The 26,569-nt window shown below is 32.8% G+C and overlaps 1 protein-coding gene across 2 annotated transcripts in view; it reads left to right on the top strand.

Annotated features, from left to right (window-relative positions):
• The window catches only part of CNBD1 (cyclic nucleotide binding domain containing 1), a 529,678-nt gene that overhangs the window by 284,560 nt on the left and 218,549 nt on the right, over positions 1–26,569 (top strand). For both annotated transcript variants that reach the window (XM_074284959.1, XM_074284949.1), the window contains exons 5-6: positions 7,021–7,166; positions 18,026–18,222. In XM_074284959.1, the coding sequence (XP_074141060.1) occupies positions 7,021–7,166; positions 18,026–18,222 (343 nt within the window). The remainder of the gene's footprint in view (positions 1–7,020; positions 7,167–18,025; positions 18,223–26,569) is intronic.

Here is a 26,569-nt window from a genome sequence, read left to right as displayed (position 1 = left end):
GAGAAATAGATACAATGGGGGGAACCTATATGGATTTTAAAACTTTATAACCAAGATTAAAAAAAAAGGTAAGAAAATCTTTGCATCAAAATTCTCTCAAGTGTCTGATATGTAAGGCATTCAGAGAAGTAATAAAAATGTATGATTGAAAGCCATTCTCTAATAGCTAAAAGATGCATAGTATCTGACAAATACCAGGCCTTAGTAAAGACTTGCTGATTCATTGTTTGATTTATGGATGGATAAATGAATAAATTATAAAGATATGAGTAATTTTTAAAGGAAGAATCTTTAATAACAAAAGAAATATCAGGAGAATGAACATCAAAAGAACATTGAAATCTTTCTTATTTCAAGGCCAGAAAATTTTCCAGGTTGACTAAGAACAATTGTAGAAAGATTTAAACCAACTTCATATTAGATCTATAAATTGATCCAATTGTTCTAGAAGGCATTTTTGAATGGCACAATTGATAAAGTACTGGGTCTGGTATAAGGAAGATTGTTATTCCTGATTTCATATCTGACTTCAGAAACTAATTATATGACTGGGGAAATCAATTAACCAAGTTTGCCTCACTTTATTCATCTGTAAGATGAACTGAAGAAGGAAATGGCAAGCCACTCCAGTAGCTTTGTCAAAAATCCCCACCCCAACCAAAAATGGAGTCATGAAGAATTGGACACAAGTGGAAAATGACTGAACTGAAATAAAGTTTTTTTTTCAGGTTATTGCTTTGAATTATTGAAGCGGCATGCCAGCAGTTAGGTTCACAGTATATCAGAAACCACAGATATACTAGATTTGGTAGAATATAACCCCAATTAGAAGTATTCCAGACCTAAATGAACAGTTGTGTTGCTCCTACTTCTAACTCTTCTACTAATCTACTGAGAAAATAAATGACTTGCTTTACCAGCTACTTCTCCTTCTCCTCCTCCATTCCAGAATTTCCTCCCATCTTTCCCTATTCTGTTCTAGTCTCTGATGAAAAGGAGTTTCTATTCTTCATCAAGGGTAACCCATTCTGTTCTCCAGAAACTTGCCTATGATTGATTACTGAAATAAATTTTTAAAATTAATTTTATAACTATAAATTTTTTGGGGGGCAGTACAATACATGGGTAATTTTTTACAACATTATCCCTTGTACTCATTTCTGTTCTGAATTTTTCCCCTCCTTCCCTCCACCCCCTCCCCTAAATGGCAGGCAGTTCCATACATGTTAAATGTGTTATAGTATATCCTAGATACAATATATGTGTGCAGAACCGAATTTTTTGTTGCACAAGAAGAATTGGATTGAGAAAGTAAAAATAACCTGGGAAGAAAAACAAAAATGCAAACAGTTTACACTCATTTCCCAGTGTTCTTTCTCTGGGTGTAGCTGATTCTGTCCATCATTGATCAATTGGAAGTGAGTTGGATCTTCTTTATGTTGAAGATTTCCACTTCCATCAGAATACATCCTCATACAGTATCATTGTTGAAGTGTATAGTGATCTTCTGGTTCTATTCATTTCACTCAGCAACAGTTGATTTAAGTCTCTCCAAGCCTCTCTGTATTCCTCCTGCTGGTCATTTCTTACAGAACAATAATATTCCATAACATTCATATACCATAATTTACCCAATCATTCTCCAATTGATGCGCATCCATTCATTTTCCAGTGAAAAAAGTATTTATGCCCTTTGACCCAGAGATCCCACTATTCAACATACATAGCATGCACAAAAATTTAAGACAGAAAAGTCAGACATGCAGTGAAATTTCAACATTAACACTTTCTATCATAAAATGAATTAGAAATAGAGTAGATAACTATTGAGCAGAGATTGGATAAAGAATTACAATATGTAAATGAAATGGACAACCACTGAAAATGAAAGTGAATTGATTAAGGTTATTCCAGAAGAGACAAAAAAATGCAGATCCAGCTCTTCTTTATAGAAGTATAGTATAGGGAATAATAATAATAAGATGCAATTGAATTATCTCAATTAAAATATGAAAAATGCAGCTTTCTTCTTTCTTTGTAGAGAGGGGGTAGATACCATTATATATATGATGTCAAACTCCATTTATGTGTTGGCTAGTTGTATTTTACTGCTTTTTTTCATTACTCCATTTTCCTTTTCACTCATTGTTAATGATATCGAAGATGTGATCTCTGTATAGGCAAGATAGGAGGTATACATTTGAAAATGAAAATGATAATTAAAACAATGTTTTTAATAGTTTTAGGAATTCTAAAAGACCATGAAATTAAGAAAAATTATGTTTTTTTTAAACTTATGTAAATAATGAAGAAAAGATAGATACACTCTTTGGAACAGTATGGAACAACAACTTTTGGCAGAGAAATCAGAATACTCAACCCCTAATTGCTTCTTTTTTCATTACCAAGGATAATAATGATCTTCATATTGGGAAAGGTCATATAAATAAGATTAACAGGGATTGAAAATGAAGATAAATGAAGAGAAGTAAGAGAGCAATTAACTATTCTAAATGAGTTCAAGCCACCTGGCCCAGATAAATTACATCACAGTGTACTAAAAGAACTTGTAAATATAGTAGATGAAATAATCAGTTGGCTTTAGGGAATCATGGAAATTATTCAAAATGGGGAAAGAGTGAAGGAAGTTAAATGAATTGTTTTTTAAAAAGATAATCAATATTTACAAACTATATGCTAATTACCTTGAATTCTAGGTAAGATTCTAGGAAGAATTGTTAAAGTGATTATTTGCTAGGGCTTAGAAATGCTGATCACTATGAATTCTTATGGTTTAATTATGAACAAGTTCTGCTTGTTAGTCTGCTTGCCACAAGTCTTTTCCCACTCTAGTTCATCGTGCTCTCAGCCATCAGATTAATTGTCCAAGTCTGACTATGTCACTACCTTGTTCAATAAATTTCAAAACACCTACAGAATCAAATATAAAATTATATGGATTTCATCTCTACTCATCTTTGCTTTCTGTCTTCCCTGATTACCTTCAAGTTTTAGCTAAAATCTTAACCATCTAAACAAAATCTTTCTTGAATCCCCTTAATTCTAGTGCCTTTCCTTTGTGGATTTGTTCTAATTTATACAATATACAGCTATGATAGCTCTTGTATATAATTGTTTCATTTCTGTTGCCTTTGATTAGATCATGTACGATTGATTAGATCATATAAGAACAGGGCTGTCTTTAAACACTCTTTAATCTCCAGTTCATAGTCCCTGGCAAATAGTAGGTATTAAATAAATGCTTATTGACTGAATGATATGTTTATATAATTTTTGGAGATTATTACTTAATATATAGATAGAAGAAATTCTACGTCTATTTACCTAGATTTTGGTTAGATAAGGTAAAACTTTGGTTAGATAAGGTAAAACTTCTCACTTTATGCCTTCTGGAATATATACAGAGAAGGACAATGAGAATAGTAAGGTAATTTGATATAATACTCAAAAAAGCAGTTGCAGAAACAGCATGCTTATTAGAAAAAAAATTATTCTGTTTTCCAATATTTAAAGGACTGTCATTTGGAAGAGAATGTAGTTCTATTTTTACTGACTCATGGAGAAAGTAATTGGAAATCATGGTAAAACAATTACATTATAAGGAGTGATTCCCTAAAAATTTAAGCTATCTCCAAATAGAAGTGGATATTTTAGAAGCTGAGTTTTACTGTCATGGACTACCTTCTAGCATAGTCTGGAGAAACCACAATTTTTTGGATGTTTCAGAAGAGATTTGACTAGATGATCTATGCAGTTCTCTAAATCCCTAAGGTTCTATGATTGTAGAATTTTAATAAATGTTCATTGAAGTGAATTTCATAGCCTCAAGTTCTGCTGCCCTTATATATAGACCCAGTACTATTCTGCTTGATAGTTGTTTCCAAGTAATATGTGCTTGAACATCTATTTTTAAAAATTTTATTTTATAATGATAGTTGCACCTGGCAATTTTTCTTCAGCTATCTCTTCATTAAAAAATCACTCATTATTCCTTTTTCTGTAGTTTTTTTCAGTCCAAATATGTAGATACTATCTTCACATTTAATTCCCTACTGTCTAGGGAAGAAACTACTTTGCTTAGATCAGCACTTTTTTTTTTTTTTTTTTAGAAAATAATACATATGCATAATGGGTCAAAAATACTCTGAGGGATTCACTAAATTTTCTCTTGACATCATCACACTGGGTATAAACATTCTCTGATGTGCATAATTTGCTAATTTCATAAATATTATTTCATATAGAAGAATGTTGCCATTGCACAGTAAAATTAGATGAAGTTAGGAAAATATTCCTTTAATCACAGGATCCCAGAATTTCAGTAATAGAATGGATGCCAGTGGCCATCTTAACCATCTTAACCTGAATAAGGATAATAGGTGTTACTCTATGCACCCAAAAATGCTTCATTTATGACATTGGAAGGCTTCAATAGACAATTTTTATACTAGTGCAAATAAAGAAGTTGTTGACAGCAGTAATAAGATTATGTGACAATCAACTCTGATGGATCTTTTTAACAATGAAGTGATCCAGGTCAATTCCAATGGACTTGCATCCAGAAAGAGGACTCTGAGGATTGAATGTGGATCACAATATAGTATTTTCATCTTTTTTGTTGTTTTTTCTTTTTCATTTATTTTCTTTTTGATTTGATTTTCTTTTGTGCAGCATAATAGATGTGGAAATAAGTATAGAATAGTGGCACATGTTTAACATATATTGGAATACTTGATGTCTAGAGAGGGGATGGGAAGAAAGGAAGAAGAAAATTTTGGAACATAAGTTTTGCAAGCATGAGTGTTGAAAATTATCTTTGCATACATTTGGAAAATAAAAAGCTAATTTTTTTAAAAGAAATAAGTAAAAAATCTGCACTCAAAAAAATAAAAAGTTGTTGAATTTCAGAAAACTGGAGCATCCTCACAACAAAGTATCTAAAATCATTGACTTTTCAAATTGAATTAATCTTTTTAAAAATCAAGATATCATTTCATTAGCATAAGCAGCTCCCAATGAGTAAGCTTCTCTTCCAATGAAGATTGTTAATGGTTCTTTAATTTTTAGATTTAGTGAGTAGCTTCTGTCACTAAGAGGTTAAGTGACTTGTCTAAAGCCACACTGCCAGTATTCAGCATCTTAAGAACTTCTTCCCAGCCCTCTCTGCTTCTGAAGCTGGCTATCTACTGCACCATAACATTTCTCTTAATTAATTTCCTAAATATTAGCATTTTAAATTAAAAAAAATTAGGCAGTGGAACTAATAAAGGTATAACTACTATAATCACCTTCTGAAAAGAATATATAATTGATTCATACATACTTCATAATTGGTATGAGGGATCAATTTTTCTAGGTGATCAATTTTACTATGAAAATTGATGAGTCTATTATATGATTGGATTGTGTTATCTGCAGCATTTTTATTGCATTGACATATTTCTCCTCAGGATCCTATTCTATTATTCTGAAATGTTAACTCAAAGCATACATGCAATACTTATTTCTTTAAAGGTAGAAACAATGCAACTCATTAGCATTTTCCATATAGCTTGGATAAAGTCTAAGATTAAGAAATACTGATATACTGTATTTTGTGTAATTACTCCAGGATTGTCAAAACACACAAAAAATTTTTGTTTGATTTCCTTTAATCTCAAGTAACCAGTAATAATATTTTGCGATATGAAGACAGAGATTAGAATGCAGAACTGTAAGTCAGGAAGAACCAAGTTCTAATTCTATCTCTAGTATTTATTGACTGTGTCAACCTGGATAAACCAATTACTTTTATGTTGTTTAGTCATTTCTAGTTGTGTTTAACTCTTTGTTATCCTTTTGGGGTTTTCTTGGCAAAATGGAGCTATTTCCCATTCTTTTCTCCAGTTCATTTTGAAGATGAGGAAACTGGGTTAAGTGACTTGCCCAGGATCACACAGCTAGTAAGTGTCTGACATTGGATATGAACTCAGGTCTTTCTGACTTCGTCTGGGCACTGTATCTAATTGTGCTCCCTAATTGACTTAAATTTTCTTTATAAGCAGCAGTCAGGTCCTTGGGCCTTAAGTCACCCATGGATTGTGATCTGTATGTGTGGAAAGAAATTTTGACAGTAAGGAACTCACAGATCCATCTTCTACATTCATGCCAATTTTATGTTTTCCTTTAACTTTTTTTTTAAGCATGCAATTTTACTCATGTGGTTCTGTAATTTCATTGAATTGAATATTCTTCCCATCAATGTAGATTGCAAATCATTCATACTTACTTATAACATACAGTGATCATTCATGTGTCTCATAGATTTGTCTGAGCAATTTACCTAATATTCTAGAGGCTTTCCTCAAATCCTCCTGACATCAAAAGTATGCCAGTGGAGTCCTCCAATACTTTACTTTTAATCTTTAGATCTCACTAAATGACTAGCCCATTTTCTTTTTCTTTAATTAATTTCCTGGATGAGACCCTTTATTCTAGTTCTTACTTTCAGATTATCTTTTCTCATATACATATTCATTTTCTATACCCACATATACATATATACACACATATATGAATATATCTATAGTATAGATTACTTACATCTCTCTGTTGTGTGTTAATGACTCTCATTTATAATTTACTCAGAGCCATACTATACTGGTAAACTATTAGTATTAAAAAGTTTGACCTTTGTTTCTTTGTGTGTATATGTGTGTGTGTGTGTGTGTGTGTGTGTGTGTATGTATATATATATATATATATATATATATATATATATATATATATATATATCATTTATAGTGCCTTCAGAGTATTATTTTTTATGTTGTTATTGTTTTTACTTGATTACAATCTTTTTCTTGTGATTGTTTTTGAATTTAAAAAATACATAGTTTTTATTGTAATGAATTTATTTGGGTTTCTCTCTTCATGGAAGTCCATCAGCATTTTTTCTAAATAAGTCTCAACAAACAAGTTAAATTCTCTACTTTTAACTTTTTTTTTTTTTTTTTACAGCCCTATTCACAGGACTGTTGCAGAACGTCACTTTGTATATAAGATGATGAAAACCATGCCTGATTTAACTTCCCAATTGACACATGAAGATTTCAAGGCACTTAGTCGAAATATCACTGTTGAAACCTGGCTGAAAGGCACCACGGGTAATGGTACCAAAGTGTGGTGAAATATTTTTCTCAGTTTGACTTTTATGGCGCTACAATGCTTCAGTATTTCAAGCTATTTAGTGTCCAAGGAACCTTCTTCTCTTATTCATATAATACAATTAGTTAAATGAATAACTAGATAAGGTGATCCATTCCTATTTTTGGCACTTGTCTTCTCCCATATGAATTTAATGAGCAATGTACTTCACAAAACTTGGTGTCAGCATGTCTAGCTAATAGTTAGAAGATCTGGAAGCTATAGTGGTTATTCAATTAGCCTGAGTTTAAATGTTCATAAATATCTATTCTGAATTAAGTTAACTGGTTCTCTTAATCCAGGGCATAGTTAAATCACATTGATTTTTCTTTTTCTTTTGAGTAAATAAAAATAGCCAATGTTTCTTGCAACTACTAAACTACTTCATATTAAAATGTCTTAGTTATTTTTTAGAAATTTTTATCTATTTGTATATTTTTGTCCCCAAAATTAAATCCTTATTTGGTATTTTCCTTTCTTCTTCCTCTACTCCCAAACTCACTATCATAATTAGGATTGTAGAATCAGCTTTAGAGCTGGAATGGACTTTAGAGTTCATCGACTCCAGCCTCCTCACTTTATAAATGAGGAAACTGAGAATCAGAGAGATGAAAACATCCTTGAGTTCAAACAACTAACAATTTAGAGAGAGAGCATGGGAACCCATTCCCATTGACTCCATTTCATATTTTCGATTCCACTACAATGAATTCCATTTGATCTGAACAGAAACAGCAAACTCATAATCATAAATACTTTTAAGGAAAAATAAAAAGCCAATAAAAAGACTATTAATACTTAACATTATTTTGATATAGCTTGAATAGATTTTAAAATTAGATGAATTATTTCTGCCATTAAATGAATATTTAAAAGAAAAATTGCTTTGCCACCTTTAAATGATGTCAGAGCAACTCATGATAAACACTACAACTCTGATTTATATGCAGAGATAATAAAAATGATCAAATTGGCATAGCTTGAAAACATAACTTTTGATTAAATCTAAATAAATTTAATACAATATATTAAACAATAAAATCTCCAGATTTGGATTTCCATAAGAACAGCATTCAGACACTCCAACAGTATTAACTATCAGAAGCCTCAAGGCTTACACCTATGTTGAACTATTTCCCTTGAGCTCTTCTAACTCATCAGTGCCTTAGTCATCGTCGTCATCGTCGTTGTCTTCTTCTTCTTCTTCTTCTTCTTCTTCTTCTTCTTCTTCTTCTTCTTCTTCTTCTTCTTCTTCTTCTTCTTCTTCTTCCTTCTTCCTTCTTCCTTCTTCCTTCTTCCTTCTTCCTTCTTCCTTCTTCCTTCTTCCTTCTTCCTTCTTCCTTCTTCCTTCTTCCTTCTTCCTTCTTCCTTCTTCCTTCTTCTTTCTTCTTTCTTCTTTCTTCTTTCTTCCTTCTTTCTTTCTTCTTTCTTCTTCCTTCTTCCTCCTCCTCCTTCTTCTTCCTCTTCTTCCTCTTCTTCTTCTTCCTCCTTCTTCTTCTTCCTTCTTCTTCTTCCTACTTCTTCTTCCTCCTCCTCCTTCTTCTCCTTCTTCTTTTCTTCTTCTTCTTCTTTTCTTCTTCTTCCTCCTTCTTCTTCCTCCTTCTTCTTCCTCCTTCTTCTTCCTCCTTCTTCTTCCTCCTCCTTTCTTTCTTTCTTTCTTTCTTTCTTTCTTTCTTTCTTTCTTTCTTTCTTTCTTTCTTTCTTTCTTTCTTTCTTTCTTTCTTTCTTTCTTTCTTTCTTTCTTTCTTTCTTTCTTTCTTTCTTTCTTTCTTTCTTTCTTTCTTTCTTTCTTTCTTTCTTTCTTTCTTTCTTTCTTTCTTTCTTTCTTTCTTTCTTTTTCTTTCTTTCTTCTTCTTTTTCTTCTTTCTTCTTTTTTGTTATAGCTTTTTATTTAAAAGATATATGCATGAGTAATTTTTCAATATTGAGAATTGCAAAATCTTTTGTTCCAATTTTTCCCCTCCTTCCCACCCCCCAGATGGCAGGTTGACCAATACATGTTAAATATAACATATATATATATATATATATATATATATATATATATATATATATATATATATATATATATATATATATATATATATATATATGTCCATACAGTTATTTTGCTAGTTTCTTAGTCTTATAGCTACATTAGTATACAATTTCCTATCAAAGCAGTGAGTTCATTAAGTGCTTAACCTTTTTTTCAATTTTTTTTTCATTCAATTGAAAGGACAAGAAACTTCCCTAAATATTTATATCACTACCTTTCTTTTATTCATGTTTGAAGCTTCCTTAGAACTGTCTTTCAACCTTCTATTGAGGCAGTTGGTGTTTCAACTGAAATTGCAAAGAGCTGCATATTCCTTAGACAATTTTCTGGCCATAGGTTTTTATACTTTTGTGGGACGGTCCCTTCCCCAAATTAACTAATCTGAGACATCTTTAGATACAAAGAGAAAGCATTTATTTAGTCCCTGCAGGGAGAGACCCAGCATACCCAGGAGGCACTGCAGTTCCCAACATATGCTTGATCTGACAAGCAGGAAATGGTAAAGCTGGTTAAATAGCAAAAAGTCCAAGTCTTTTCATTGGATGTACTAAAAAGGAAGTAACTAATACTGATCAATGGTCACCAATGTTGTCTGCTTCCTGTGGGTCACATCACTTCCTGTCACTTTTTTGGCTGACCTGAGGTCTGACTTTTAGAGACCCTAAGCCTAGAGATCATGTTATTTCCTGCAACCTGGGCTCAAGGCCTGATCTTTCTGCTCTGCAGATCTCTGGGAATAGGGATCACAAGATTTAGGCCTAAGGTGTAACATACTCTATCTCTTTTTGAAAAAACTTTACCTGGTTTCACTCACACTCATACATTTCAGGAAACTTTTTAAGTTCCTTTGTTTATCAGCACTGCTCTTTTAGAATGATAGAAGTTTCATCTAGTTCTCTTGGAGTAATCAAGATATTTAGTGAAAATGGGAAAATCCAGAGTTCATGCAATTAACATACTTCCCCTGTCACAAAGTTCCTAAACTAGAACTCATTTGCATTGTAAAGAGTCAGATGGAGAGTTCTATGGATAGAATTAGAGACCTAGAATCAGGAAGAAATGTCAAAATCTGCCTTAGATTTCTAGTAGCTGTGTGATCTTAAGCAAACTACTTAAACTATCTCGGCTCTGGTTACTTTGTCTATAAAATGGTGATAATAGTAGTTTCTACTTCATAAGATGGATATGAAGATAGAGCTCTGGCTCGGGAATCAGGAAGACCTGATTTCAAATCTGGCTTCAGACACTTCCAGACTGGGTGCTCTTGGACAAATCACTTATGTCTGTTTCCTTGACTATAAAATGGGGATAATAATAGCAACTGCCTCCCAGAGTGGTTGTGAGAATAAAATAAGGCAATATTTGCAAATTGTTTTTACAAGCTTTCAAGTATTATAAAAGTTTTAATTGTTATTATAAAAGAACATTTGTAAAGCCTTTGTTCATCTTAATGAACTATACATATGTATGTATAAAATTATCCTCCTTCTTTAAAACAATACCTTGTACATTGCTGGGAGTGGGAAAATGAGGTGGTCCAAAGATATGATTTCATCTCTATCAGGAACTTACAGCATGGAAACTTTTTACCAACACATCTGTAACACCTGCTTACCTGTAACACAGAGAGGACCAGTGATGTGCCCATAATGACAGGGCTATTATATGTTGGAGGCCCAGCTTCAACGTAGGCCTTCCTGACTCCCAAGTCAGCTTTCTTCAACTATATTACGCTGTCTCTTGCTTTATAAGTGGTAAACACTTAACAAAGGTTTGCCAAATTCCCCTTTTGTCTGTGAATTTTTCTTTATTTTATACTATTTCTATTATTTTGCTAGTCAAATGCCCTGTAAATGCATATCCATGGCCAGATTGGATTATAATATCCTTGGCAGCCAGAAATGGATCTATGTGCTTCTCTGTGTATAACACTTAGCATCCTATTAGAAATTCTACTAGTTATTTAGAATAGATTTGATTAATACATAAAGTGTCTTAAAGATTAGATGAAATCTTTGCTATCTCTGAAATGTAGACTTTAAGAAATAAATTTTTGAAGAAATTAAATAAAGATTATCATACTAATCAATTTACCAAGATGATACTAAGAGCCTAACTCTCCGAGCACTGTTGCCCAATGCTATACTGGCTTGGTCTATGGGTCACTTTCAAGAGATATAGTTAGATTTTGGCTACTAAAAAAAAAAAAAAAAAAAAAAAAAAAAAAGAAGATAAATTTTTTTTTTTTGCCTATAGTTGGAAGAAAGTGTTACTGACCTCAAAAAGGTATGAAAAAAGGAGAAGAAAACAGAAAATGTATATAAAGCTTCTATTAAATACTACCAATTCTTTCCTTAAAACAAACATTTAAAAAGGTAGTTTTAATAATATAAGTGAAATATGATCGATCATCCAAGGCTGAAGGGAGCCCACTCAGACTTAGAGATAAATCCAAAAAATGAAATAGAAATGAAACTAAAATTTTTTTTAGATATTTGTTGTTTTCCCTTTAATTATTTTCATTAAAATTTGTTATACTTTCTATTTTTCTATTGATAAATTCTTATGTATTATATAGCATCTTCTTTTATGAATATTATATTTCATTAGATATTCTAAATTCTTTATGATGCTGAAATTACACAATTTTAGTTATAGTAAAAAGAATTTTCCATATCTCAAGGTCCAAATAAATCATATTTAAATCAACAACTTAAATTGCAACCATAGTTTGCCGATTTTGATGAATAAATAGTGAAAATGATGTATACCCAATTGTGGAAAATCAATTTTTAGTTCAAGATGATAATTTACTTTTAATAATAGAAGTAGCCTAAAATAAAATATTTTTACAACCTTGGATAATATAGATACAGTACAGGTTAAACTTCCTCCAAGTATATTTTTATTTATATGACTAAACAAAAATCTTTTCCTAATTCAAAGATGACACACCTAGTCTACTACTCTTCTCCAGTAGCTTCTGCAGATTCCCCTTGAGTAGAGAAGCCTGATTCCAGGTCTTCTACAATTTAATAATTGCAAATCACCAAACATTGGAGATACAGCCAGTGCCAATGAGAAGCTTCTGTGATGAATAAAACCTCCTAGGGACAGTTTCTAGGTAATTAATGACCAATTTATTACTAAAACTAGCTTATCATCAGTAAATTGATGGTCAGTAGTTTCTCTTGGTAGATCAAAAACAAAAATATGGAAAATCTGGAAGCACTGCATGGTTTTTGAAAGAGAATGCCTATGACAAATGGAATTCAACTCTGATTGGTGGATATTTAATGAAGAGGTGAGCTAGAAGTCTTTGATTTCTCCTGAATAATGTGGCTTGCTCATTTGACTAAGCTGCCACCAGCAACCTGGACAGAGGTATCATCTCCATCCAGACCACTTTAACTGGTTTTCTCCTTCATTAGCTGGATCACCCTAAATTCTAATAGAGAGACACAAAGACAGGAAATGTTTTCCTTGGAGAAAACTTGCCAGATTGGGTTCTATTTAAATTCTAAACAGAATTAAGATCTAGTTGAATGGAGTCATGCCCATGATGGTCTTTGAGAATTAGGACAATCTCATCAATCAGTTACGTTTTTCAGAGAATGACTTTCTGTGTGAGAAAATATAAGAAAAGTCTGGTTCCTAACTTAATAGTTGGTTATTGACATAATAGCAAGATAATTTCTTTCACATGGAAGTAGGAAAGGTTTTTTTTTCCCCCTCTAAGCGAGATAATTTTCTATAAATCACACTGAACCTGTGCAATCCCAAATTGCCAAGGAAACACTACTTTTTGATGCACATCATCAGAGAGCCATCATGAAGATGATATATACCGTTAAGTGTCATTCTTCTTGTGATGGATAACCCAAAGTGTCATTGCTCAGATGATGGATAATAGAAACCAACCACAGCTTTTATGATCTATTCTAGTATTGGAATAGCTCTGCTGTAATATACATTATTAGAGTAAGTCTTCCTCTTTTATCTGTTAACAAGCTACTAGTTCTAAGTATTATATATTTTCACTATAGTGCTGACATATGTAATGTAAATTTTAATCTTTTAATTGCTGTAGGACATTGTACCTAAAGAAGCTCACATGAGAGGATTAAGGAAAGTTCATTTTAGAAAGATTAAGGGAAAGGTATGACTATTTTAAAACTGTGGAGTACTAATCTTTTTATTTAGGTCCAAGATAGGCAGGAGAAATTAATTTTTTTGGTGCACATTTAAAAGGTTACTCGATTTATCTTTTCCAGATAATAGCCATTGATCCAATAAAGGTTCCCTAAATCCCATTATTTGAAAGAAAGAATTTTGGGATATGTATGTATGTATATATTATACATTCTCTCTCTCTTTCTCCCCCTCTCTCTCCCTTTCCTGCTCTTCCCACCCCACCCCCTTATCTTTCTGTTTGTAAAGTGACATATAAAAAGTTTGAGAGATAATTTAATTATTTTATCAATTATGGCTGGTGAACAATTAATAAAATGATTGTCATTTGTTTTTTTCTCATAAACAAAAAGACCCTCCATGGAGACCTCTTGACCCTTATATATCCTATGGAAAAGTGTGTGTTCTGGGCATGTGGAAATAAACTCTGAGTAGTTAACAATTAATGAAAGAATGAATATGATAGTGAGAGAGGTGTGTCAGTTCTAATGAGGCACTGGGTATGTGACTGATCAATGAAATGTCCCTGACAAATGGAATTCAACCCTGATTGGTGGACATTTAATGATAACTCTTCATGACAAGGACCAGATTCATTTTGGTGGTTATGTGTTCCCATTAATACTGAGCAGAGAGGTCCAGGAAAAGCAAAGCTCCCTTTGTTCTCCAGAGAGTTGACAATCTTTGCTTCTTTCTGAGTGGCATATGCTTCTATGGTTTGGCTTAGAAGTGTGGTCAGTATGAATATAACAAATCAAAACCACCTTGTCTCATCAGGAAAGCTTTTCTTTCTGCCCAACTTGTCAATGCCCTACATCTACAAGAAGACTGAATTCTTGACTTCTAAGAATATAATTTACAAATGGGAATAAAATCATTGTACCTCTATTGCCAACCTTGCAAATGCTTTCAAACTAGTTACCTACATCCACCTGGGCTTGCTCTGACCCAAAAGGCTTAGGGAAGTCATTGTTTAATGCTTTGATCACCGATCCTTCTTTCTTTTACCCTAAGATATTATCAAAGAGGATTTATTTCATAAAACACTATACCTACCTAGCATTTTTTTCCTATCTTTTTTTTAGGTAATCAGGGTTAAATGCTTTGCTCAGAGTCACAGAGGGTAGTTCATCTACTAAGCAAGAACTATATAACCCTCTCTTTACCTTCCAAGCTCTAATCTGTCTCTTTGACTTTATGGGTGGGATTGAACCAAAATACAGTGTTCCAGTCTTTCAGATAAGGAATAAATATTTAATTTCTATTACACACACATAAACACACAAATGCCTGTGAGCTTGATTTCTTTATCTTTCTATCACATTGTCTATAATATTTTTCAGTAATGTGATATCTCAAAAATAAGGTCCAGGATCATGGAGGCAGTATGGTACAATGAAAAGGACACCTGGAACAGTTGAATGGTACAGTGGATAGAGCACTGGCCTTGAAATCTGGAGGACCTGAATTAAATTCTGGCCTCAGACACTTAACATATACTAGCTGTGTGAACTTGGGCAAGTTACTTAACTCCACTTGCCTTCACGGGGAGGGGGGGGGGGGGGGAAGGAAGAACAACAGATACAGGAAGTCTTGGTTTTGTTCCTGGCTGTGGGCCTAGATAGCTTAGTCAAATCATGTGAAACTTCTCAACTTTAATGATACACAAGGTGTCTCTTCTTTGTAAATCTATAATATATAGAAAAGTTTCTTAAACTTGTGACCCTATAAAGGGTTGTATAACTGAATGTAGGCATTGTAAAATTATGCTTTATTATCAACAGATATTTGATATTTAAAGCTATTTTATATATCTATACATTTTAGGTTGCTTAAAATTTCTTGGGCAAAAAGGGGTTGTGAATATAAAAAAGTTTAAGAAACTCTGCCATATAGAATAATTGTGTGACTCAATAGAAATAGAAAAATGTGTATAAAGTGCTTTGTAACCATAAGGCTCTATATAATTGTATGATACACCTGTGATTGTGTCTATTATAATTACTACATTTTATTACATGAGAATAGGACAAGATGAAATAGGTATAAAATGTGCCCTGAATTAGCACTAAATGATAAATTTTGCTTTTTTTTTTTAATTCGTTTTTCCAAATTATCCCCTCCCTCCCTCCACTCCCTCCCCCCCATGACAGGTAATCCCATACATTTTACATGTGTTACAATATAACCTAGATACAATATATGTGTGTAAATACCATTTTCTTGTTGCACATTAAGTATTAGCTTCCGAAGGTATAAGTAACCTGGGTAGATAGACAGTAGTGCTAACAATTTACATTCACTTCCCAGTGTTCCTTCTCTGGGTGTAGTTTAAATTTTGCTTTTTGATAATCATTTTCCTCAGATTCTTTTTGAATATTTTCCCATCTCAGTTCTGTTTTTTAGTTTTCCTCTCTTCATTCAGTGCAAGAACTATCTCCTTCCTCCTCTACTTTCAATCTCAGAAAAGAAAGAAAAAGTTTCTTATCTGAAGTTCATACAGTTTCACCTTTGTACCATACGTGGAAGGTTCTGAGTCAAATTTATCTTTGTCCAATTTGGTGGTTAAGACTTGGTATTAGAATACAAATAAACTTTTATAGCCTATATAACCTTTAATAAAAGAAATTTCCTTAATATTGGCATGGAAAGGATAATCAATAAAGATTCTGGATTGATTCCTTTGGATATACCGCCCCCCCCCCCCACTAGTCTCTTCATTTACCACAGTGCTGAGCCCTATTAGATGTCTGAATTATCTATAGAGCAGCGGGCAATCCATCAACCATAAGTAGCCCCTATTCCATTTGGGCTACTTTTTTATACCTAAGGCAACTGGGATGCTAGTTGAATAACTTAGATTTAACCTTTAAAACTAGTTAAGTCTTTAGGATATTTTCCTTATCTCAATAGAGAGAAGCTGACCTGATCTATATGGAATAAATGTGGCTTTTATCACAGAGAACTAGTATTATATAAAGATAAATTAAGCAAAATCCTGCATAATAAAAATTGAGTTTCTTTTTAAAAATATAAAATATAGATTAAAGAACTAAGAAATGAACAATGACCAAAATATTTTTGCTAATGTCCTGAAATTTTCATCACTAACTTTATTTCTTAAAGGCTTTCTTAAGGAGAAGAGAACTTTCTCTATTATTTGACTAAAGGAGAGGCCTAATGATACAGATCATTTTATCTGATTAATCCATTGTCATTGAACTGAGAGCAGAGTTTGGAGTGGGAATAGTTTTTTTGAAAAGTTGCATTCATCAGTTGTAAGGAACCTCAGAGACCATATAGTCCGATTGATATTTGATTGAGAATGTTCTTTATAATGTAGCTCCCGGTGGGTGATCACTCTATTGCTATGCCTTTATTGAATTTATCCTTGGTTCTACAATTTTCAATTGTTTTGTCTAATATTTACTAAAATACTTGCTAGTTGCAATGTCCTATGCCATAATGCCAATTCACATTTGTAGAGTGATCAGGTTGGTAAATTATTTTTACTTACAACAATCCTGTGAGGTAACTAGTAAAATAATTATTTCCATTATATAGATAAGAAGAATGAGAAAGAGGTTGAGTAGCTTCTTTATGATCACACAACTAGTGAGTTTTGAAGCTAGAATTTGAATTTATTCTCTGATTGCAATACTGGCTTTCTGTCATTTGTACAATGATTCCTCTCGACCTTTGTTAGTCAGTGGTTTAAAGGAGTTTAAAGCTTGTTAGCAAGATCAGAAATGCCAGTATCTCTGATGTAAATTAGAGAATGAGATTGTGAATACACACAAAAAGGAAAAAGGAACCGTATGAGATTTGTGGATATAAAGATCACTTATTACTGATTCACAGTGGGGAAGTTGGGAAAGGTTTGCACAGAAAGGAGCACCTAAGCCTGGTCTGGAAAGAAAGGTAGAATATAGGAGGGATTCTGCTATAAATACTGGAGATAGGTCATACTTACAGAAGCAGAATATAACAGGATAAGGTCAACTAGCCACTAGTGGTTTAATTTGGCTAAGTGTATTACTATTCTCTGACAGTTCATTGCTGGCCTTTAGCATCAGTGTTCTAGACAATGGCCTCCTATTAATTATCATAACCCTTTAAATTATATTAATCTGACTTTCCTGCATAGTACCTGGCACATTGTAAGTGCTTAATAAATACTTTAGCAAGCTTTCTAGCTCTTTATCTCCTAAAAATGTTCTGTGTTGAAAGATGAAATTATTGAGAATGATTACCCTTAAGTTTCAGTAAAATTCCAATTTTGCAATTTCATGGTTCCTAAAAATCTTGATCCTTTGCCAATGAGCCCATTTTGTTTCTATAAATACATGTGCATAGTCTTTCTCCAGAAAATATCAATGAGACTGTAAATGCTTATTTATGCCATTGATGCCTTTTATGGAGGTGAGTGATTTTTGTGTGCCCACTTGAAAGAGGGCCATTGATATTGCATAACATAAAATAAATGAATTAAAATAAAAGACAAGTCTAGATGCTACATTTTAGGAGTTAGTCTGGGAAATTGACGTTTAATATTCAATTTCTTTTTTTTTTTTTTTTAACTTTTTTCAGTCCTTGCAAATGAAAGTTTTTATATCATATTGAAAGGGACTGTCCGACCACGGTGCAAAATATACAAAAAAATGATTGAAGCAGCACCTACAAATTTTTTCAGTGATATTGCTACGGATCTATCATCTGAAGAAGAATTTTTCCAGGAGAGTCCACTGACAGGATATCGTTCTCTTATCAATCCACACTACATAATAGTAAGTATTTCATTCATTTATTTCTATGAAATAGTTTAAACATGTCTTGATCCTTACCTCCAATCTTTTTGCTCAGTTGAGAGAATTGGTGTTGAACTTTTTTTTAAAAAAATGAAACTATATGTTTCATAATGATGACTGAATTTGAAATTTGGTTATAACATTCATATGTTTAATATTAGCAATGTGAGTTTTTAAAAACATTGTACATCCTTTTATATTTTAATTTAAATATACTTGTTAAGTAATGGGTTCATTGCCCCCCACTTTTTCTTAAATTACTTATATGTTCTGATAGGGCTTAAAATTTACTTGACCATTTCTAGATAGTGATGTTCTATCTTAGTAAGGGAATATTTTCACTATCTTTTTGGTTCCATTTTCTCACTTTACAGATATAAAAATTGAGGCTCAAAACGTTAAGAACTGAATACATTTAGCCTGAGAAATTATGATTTCAGTGTTTTGTGGAATCTGTCTTCAAGATTTATCATGCATAAGATTATTTAGATATATTACACATAGGTACAGAGGACATAATTAATATCAAGATGTAGAAGTTGTAAAGGCAGATTTATAATTCATGTAATGAAAAAACTATTCTAACATTTAGAGCTGTCCTACTGCTTGAGGGAGGTATTTTAAGCAAGGTCTGTTTTAAGCAAGGTACGTCTTAGAGAGAATTTCATGCTGTGTCTGTGAAATTGTTTATGAAAATATTTTGATAATTCCATTTGAATATAATTGGTTTCTTCGGTAACCTTATATATTTTATTTTATTTTTTATACTTAACCACATCTTTATGAAGAGAAATCCATAACTTTCACCTATGTGGGGAAAAAGGGAACAACTCTTACAGTAAAAATTTTTAAGTATGTATTGACCTAGAAGACTGTTAAATTCAAATTTTGAGATTTCATGATTTAGGGTGTACGAGTCAGTTTGGTGTGTTGGAAGTACATTTTAGAGCCTTTTAGAAAAAAATGGAAGAAACAAAAGCAACTATAAGTTTAGAAAAAGAAATGAGTTAAATATTATGAATATTGAGCTAAATCTTCTGACTCATGTTCCAAACATGTTCCAGACTCACATTATTAGAATTTAATTGGATATCAGATATATTTAGGCTAACCCATTCTTTAATAAGACTCCATTCCTATATAATGCCAATCAATCCCTTACATTTATTAAAGACGGATTATATCTCACGCATTGTGCTGGGGATACACATTAAGAATGAAAGTTTTTGCTATCAAGAAGCTATCAATGGAACAGATTATATGTACATATATAAACATATATATAGAGGGATGCTATATATTTATACACACATATACATATGCAAACATATGTCTTTACATATGAATGCAAAGGGACATTTTAGTAAGAAAACACTAATAGCTTGAATTGGGAAATGGGGGAAGTATATAGATCAGGAAAGGTTTCTTGTAGAAAACAATTCTTGAATTACATCTCAAAAGAAACCAGTTATTATTAGAGGTAAAACTGATGAGAGAGTACATTCCAAGCATGAGAGATGAAAAGTAAAATTTCATAGAGGCAGGAGATGATATGAATGTGAGGAAAAGAAAAGAGATCATTATGGTTAGATGATAGATTGTACAAAGGGAGTAAAAAGGAAGAAGCTTGGAAAGATAGGACAGAGATAGGTTTCTGAAAACTTTAAATGCTAAAACAAAGTAGTTTATAATTGAAACTAGAAGCAGTTGGAAGCCATTGTATTTTATTGAAGGAACATTAACATGATCAGATATATTAGGAAAATCAATTGGGCCGTGTGAGTAGGAAATGTATTAAAGAGGAGAGAAACTTTAGGGAAGGAATCAAAAGGGTACAGCAAAATTTCAGACATGAGAAAAGGATCAACTAGAATTGAGGTCATATTTATAGATTGAAAGAGAATATAAGAAATATATTGTAAAATAATATGATTTAGCAAATAATGGGATATATGAGGTAAGTGAGAATGAGGATGAGATAAAGGTTGTTAATCTGGATGAACAGAAGGATAGTGGTACAATATTAGGGAAGTTAAATTAACAGAGATGTAAGTAGCAAAATTCTTTGAAGGGCTTTAGTAAGGGGGGGATCAGTTGCCTTCTGTGGCAGCTCTATTCCATAATAGCACTATTTTTTATTTTGGGGGGGAGTTTTGTCTTTATATTGAAACTAAATATGCTTCTTTATAGATGCTTGCTTGGGTATCTAAGAGAAATGTCTAGGAAGCAGGATATGTAAGTCTGGTGTTCAGGATATATGTTTTGGCTAAAGGTAAATAACAATTTTGAAAGCCATCTGCATATAGATGGCAGTTGAAAATGAAACCCATAGGCAAACAGCATACTTGTTGAATTAAGGATAGGAATGGTTCAGACTAAGTTTCTATAGTGATATCAAAGGATAGGATAGAAAAACCCCCACAAATAATAATCATTATTTTTACTCACTTTGAAAACTGCTTTCTAAGATAATCAACTAAATAAAATGTCAGTAACACCTATATTAAAATAGTTACAACTTGTATTATTATATAATTTTATATAGATATCCAAAGTGATTAGATAAATTTTTTCAGCTTCACCAACTGTGAATTAGTCTATATATTCCTGAAATCCCATCGGAAGTTTTTTTCCTCTTTTTTTATCTTTGTCAAATTCATTGGTGTTTTCTCAGTGTGTTTTTAATTTACATTTTAAACATATTTTAAAAATTAAGTATTTTACCCTTTTTTAAATTAAGTAAAATGTCTATTTAAAAACTTAGATAAATTATTAATCAAAGAATGGTTTTATGTCTTAAATAGTGATATTTAATATTTTTCTTATATTAGACTTTTATCAGAAATGAGTGATTAAGGTATTTGGCCTTCGTCAAATAGTTATTTTATATCAAGCATTGTGATAAGTATGAGGGATTCACAGAATGGCAAAAAAAATGGCCTCTCAATTCAAGGAGCTTCCAATCTAATGAGGGAGAGAACATGGAAACAGCTAGATATATACTAGATATATAGAGAGTAGAAGGAATCCCAATAAGGCCACATAAGCCACTGGATATGAGAAGTTTGGTGAGAGGGGGAGAGAGACTAGGAAAGGCCTTTTGTGGAAAAAGTGATTTGGAACATATCTTGAAAAAAAATCCAAGAAAACTTGAAGGAACAATTAAGGAGGGAGAGGATCCCAAGCATGGAGAACGGTAAGTACAAAGACTTTTGTTTCTGCAAGAAACTTTAAATCATTTAAAGTTTTCTAATATATTAAAACACCAACGACCTAAGCCCTGAATTGAATAGGGGGAAGATTTCAAGAACTATTGTTTGGCTATGGTATTCAATAAATAAATAACTTGATGGAGGTGATGCGGAATGTCTCCCTAGTATTTCCAAATCATAATATTTTCCCTAAACTTTTGGTGGATTGAGAAACTATACCAATTTCATTATTGCATTTTGAGTTGAATAAGAATGGGCCATTTTAAAATCTAAAATATATTTTAATCATCTTATCCAAATTTTGCTTTTCCAAGAACAAACAAAATTCCCTTTGGAATCTTTCTGTACATTTATATATGCTTATGCTGGAAACAGAAAATTATTCAGAATACATTTCTCAGGTGAAGTCAGAATAGGCACTTTAAAATATTTATTGATTAGTTTGACTAAGGACAGTCCTGTTGCAAGATCTCGCTAAAAGTACATATTCATTTCTTGAAAATAAAGGACTGTCGCTTCTGGACCCCATGATTATTGCAATTTTGTGAATAACTTTTAAAAATCTATCAGCTAATTTTAAAATTTCTGCTCCATTTTCTTCATCAATGACATTAATGAAAAGTGACAATATTGTGAAAAGAGGCTCAGAAAAAAATGACATCTTTAATTTAACCAATGAACTCCCCTTCCTATTCAATAACTCACCCTGCTTGGCTTTTTGCCCAGCCTAGATCCCACTATGCATGAAGGAGGACAATTTGCCCCTTTCTTCCTTTTACAGAATTCATAAACCTTACTCTATTCCAATATGTTCTACAATCCAGCTAGCCCATGCTATTTGATATCCCTTGCATATAATACTTCATCTCCCAACTTCCTGCCCCATAATGTGGTTTATACTACAATCTTAACTTAATTGCCATCACAAAAAGTCTCCTAATGCAGACACTATGTTCCTTTTTTCCAGAAAAGGGGACAAGTAGAACTGTCCAATCAGGATAGGAAAGTGCTTTACCACTAGTCCTGCCCAATACATGTAGACCCACTGCTATTGTCTTCTGACTTGTCAATGCCACCTAACTAACTAACCCAAACTTTGCCATTTTCCTAGTGAAACAACTTTAGAATCTTTATATTTACTTCTTTTCTCTATATGTTGCCTACCTATTTATAATGTGAGTTCAGTGAAAGGATGGCCTATTTTTTTTATATTTGTATCCCCTTTGCATATCATTTAAAGAATAGGGATAAGACCTGTGATTTCACTGATATAGAGAATTCCCAAATGAGGAAAATTCCCCTAAAAGATCAACTTGTTTTCTGTAACTTAAAGTCTAAGAGAACTACTTATATAGCTTCCACAAATCAAGTGATTTGCCCAAGATTGTGAATGTAATATACTGAACCCATATCTTTGCTTCCAGAATGGCTCATTAATCACTGTACCAATCTGTGATTCTTGGTAATGTTTAACAAATGTTTTGTAATTTCATTTATCCTTGTGGAATGGATAGGTTTTTGCAAGTCTCTCTTTTCCATAAGAATAATGGCTGCTTTACATGACAGAGAAATAAAATATCATGAATATATCTCTAATTCATTAAACTGGCTTAAGGTATTGTAATGCTAGTCAGAATGTGAGGTATGAGGAGACTAGATACTCTAACTTTTGCATATAGTATTTAGTTTTAGAATATTGAATGTTTGATAGCACCCCCCCCCCCCCCCCAAATCAGGTCCTAATAAAATCAAATTATCTTCTTGATGAATTCTGTAAATATCATTCTCTGTTGGAGATTTCCTTCAATTCCCATTCCTATTTAAATATCGGCAAATATAAACTAAAAATGTTGAGTCTACTTCTAAATCTGTATTCTTTTCTATGCCTAGTATCAATCTAATTGTTCAACAAATAAGTATTTGTGAAGTAATTTATTATGTGCCAAACATTCTGCTAAGTTCTAAAGATAAAAAGAAATGAAAGTACTCAATTCTTGTTCTCACAGAGCTCATATTCTAATCATGGAGATAACATGTATAAATCTCAGTATACAAAAGAGAAAATGAAAGCAAACCTTGGAGAAGGGGTCAAGGTGGGGATCAGGTTTCCTGGAAGAGGTGGCACTTGTGCTATTATATGTTAAGTTCCTTGAGGGCAGGGCCTATATTTGGCCTCTTTTAGTATTCCCAGGGCTATAATCCTGGTGCATAGTAGGTCCTTAATAAATAATGATTGAACAAAATCTGAAAGTAATAGAGAGGTTCTGAGAATCCAAATTAGTGAGAGAAAATAATAGATGTAGGGAAAAGTTAATGAAAAGGTGTGGAGATAAGAAATGAAGTTTTAGTGTGTGTGAGAAATTTCAAGTAGGACAGTAGATTGTGGAGTATGGGGAGAAGAGTAAAGTGTCAGAAAACTGATACCTTAAATATATGTCTATTAGCTCCAAGATCCATACAAAGCTCTATTTGTATTTAAAGCCCTTCAAACCTTGCTTTTTTTTTTTTTTAACCTCCCAGGGTCGTGGGTTCAAGCCCCACGTTGGGCGCCAAATTGCGAATGTCTGGTCTAGCTCTTCTTGTCAGGATAAGCAAAAGTCCTTGCCCCACGTTGGGCGCCAAATGTAGCATGCTGTTGTCTCCAGAAGCTGCCGGATCGCTCTCTGGGAAGAGATCTGCTGTGTCTACTCAAATCTCTCCGACAGATTCTTCTTCCTGTAGTGAACCGTTGTCTCCAGGCAGTTGCTGTTAACTCTTGTCCTTAGAAGTGACTTCCCTTCCTGCAGAGAGCCCCGTCAAGCCTGATGCAATGCAGAGTCTTTTTCTTGAATCCTGGCTCTGAATCTCCTCCAGCTCTTATCCTTCTCCAGGCCAATCTCACTTTCCAGGCCCACTGTTCTCTCTTTTATTCTCCCAGAGAATGGGCGTGGGATAATGCAAGGGCTTCTGTGAAGAACCACCCCAGCCAATGAGCCTGCTCCTTCCATCAAGTCAACCTGAGTTCTCACCTTGTAATTGTCCAGAAAACCTGAATTCTCACCTTGTCACTATCCAGACAACCTCAGTTCTCACCTAGTAATCCTAACAGAATGTGAGCTCTTTGAAGTCAGGGATCCTTTCTTTGCCTTTCTTTAAATCCTCAGTGCTGGGTGTTGTGCCTGATCCATAATAATCTAATCACTTAAATGCTTGTTAATGGTCTAACCAACTAATAGGAAGCATCTGGACATGACTGAACAGAACTTTTCCTTCTACTGTGTGTGTGAATAAAATCATCCTATCTCATTACTTGGCTGCTAATTCAAGCTATTATTGATACCACCTCTCTCTCCTCTCAAATTAGACATTTGTAGGAGGGTAGAAACTGGACACTCAATATCTACTGCTCTGTCTGGTTTTAAATGCATGTGACAATGTAACAAACTAACAATAAAATAGTGTCCTGTTATCTAGCCTCATTTCTTCCTGTGGCCTTTCATGTGCTTTCTTCTCTTATGAGATAGTAAGCTTCTTGAGAGTGGAGATTTGTCACTTTATTAAGTGTATTTCCCAGGGTCTGGGAAATTTATTGTTGTTCAGTCATTTTAGTCATATCCAACTTTTTGAGGGATTTTATTGGAAAAGATACTGGAATGGTTTGCCATTCCTTCCCCAATTCATTTTGCAGATGAAAAAATTGAGGCAAACAGTGCTGAATGACTTTGCCAAGGATCACACAGATAGTAAGTGTTTAAGACCTAATTTGAACTCAGATCTTCCTAATCCACTATCTACCTGCCTCAGAAGGTACTTAAGTAGGAACTTAATGAATATTTATTAGATTGGAAATGATCAGATCTGTGTTTTATGAAAATCACTTTGGCTACTAAAAGAAGGGTAAATTGGAGTTAAAGTAAGAGTTATAGTCCAGGAAAGAGTAAAGGGATTGAACTACTATTATTGTTGTGTGAAAAGCTGTTATTGTTTGTCCTTGATTCTCAAAAACAAACAAACAAACAAAAAAAAAAACAAAAAACAAACAAACAAAAAACAACAACAACAACATGGCATCAAGGAGGTGATGCTAAGAAATGCGGGCAATTGGATTTAAGTAAGGGAGGGCTGTGCAAAGTAACCAGCCTTACTTTTTTCTCTGGAGCCATATTCAATAGCCAGATATAGATAAGTAACACTGGATATGACTCTTGATGCAGTGGGAGATATTGATCTTTTATTTTTTAAGGTATTTAGTTATTTAAAACAAATATAAAATGAGAAAAAAAAAACCATGAAAACAAAGTGAGGGCTATCAAATGAAAAAATGAAAATTAGAGCAATGGAGCAGTGCAAGGAAGAGAAAATTACTCTTTTTTGAGAACAATTTGCTATCAAAGGGTCTTTTGCTTTAGGTTGCTTCACTCTTCAACTAGCCTGCTATCTTAAGATCAATTTGAAATGAGTTTCTTTTGTTATAGATAGACCTAAAGGTGTATCTGATACATTTTGTTCATGCAAGCTATTTACTGTGTGATCTCATCTTTCTTGATCCACTGAGTAAAGCACTTCATTTCTCCCCAGTTGATTAAATAATTGTTTGCATAAAAAGCACACATTGAATTGGTTAATTCAAGATATAAAATAAGCTTAACGTTGCTAAATAATCTAAAATTTTAAAAGTTGTATCATGCAAATCAGAAGAGAACTATATTAGGCAGGTTTCACAACTTTGATTGTTATTTGTAAGAATAAATTTTTTATTGAAATCTTTTGTTTTTATATTGTCCAAATTTTCCCCATAGGAATCCCCTAGTTCCCCTAGAGAGAAAAGAAAACAAGAGGAAAAAGAGTATTTACCAAAATCAATCCATAACATTAATAAAAATGAAAATATATGCAAATATCTACACCAAAGGACTTCCTACCCCCTGAAGGGGATTGGAGTATCTTTATATATCTCTTCTTTGAGGCTATTTTTTAAAATTTTGTTTTATTTTATAACAATAATAATTTCTGATCTGTTTGTGATTATTGAGGTTTCCATTTACATTGCTATAGGTATGTATATTTTTGATTGCATCAGTTCATTAAAGTCTTGTCTTTATTCATCATATTTATCATTTTTCTATAGCAAAATA

Source organism: Sminthopsis crassicaudata, chromosome 1 (assembly GCF_048593235.1).
Source record: "Sminthopsis crassicaudata isolate SCR6 chromosome 1, ASM4859323v1, whole genome shotgun sequence".
Taxonomy (NCBI): domain Eukaryota; kingdom Metazoa; phylum Chordata; class Mammalia; order Dasyuromorphia; family Dasyuridae; genus Sminthopsis; species Sminthopsis crassicaudata.
This window is presented reverse-complemented; position numbering and strand designations above follow the sequence as displayed.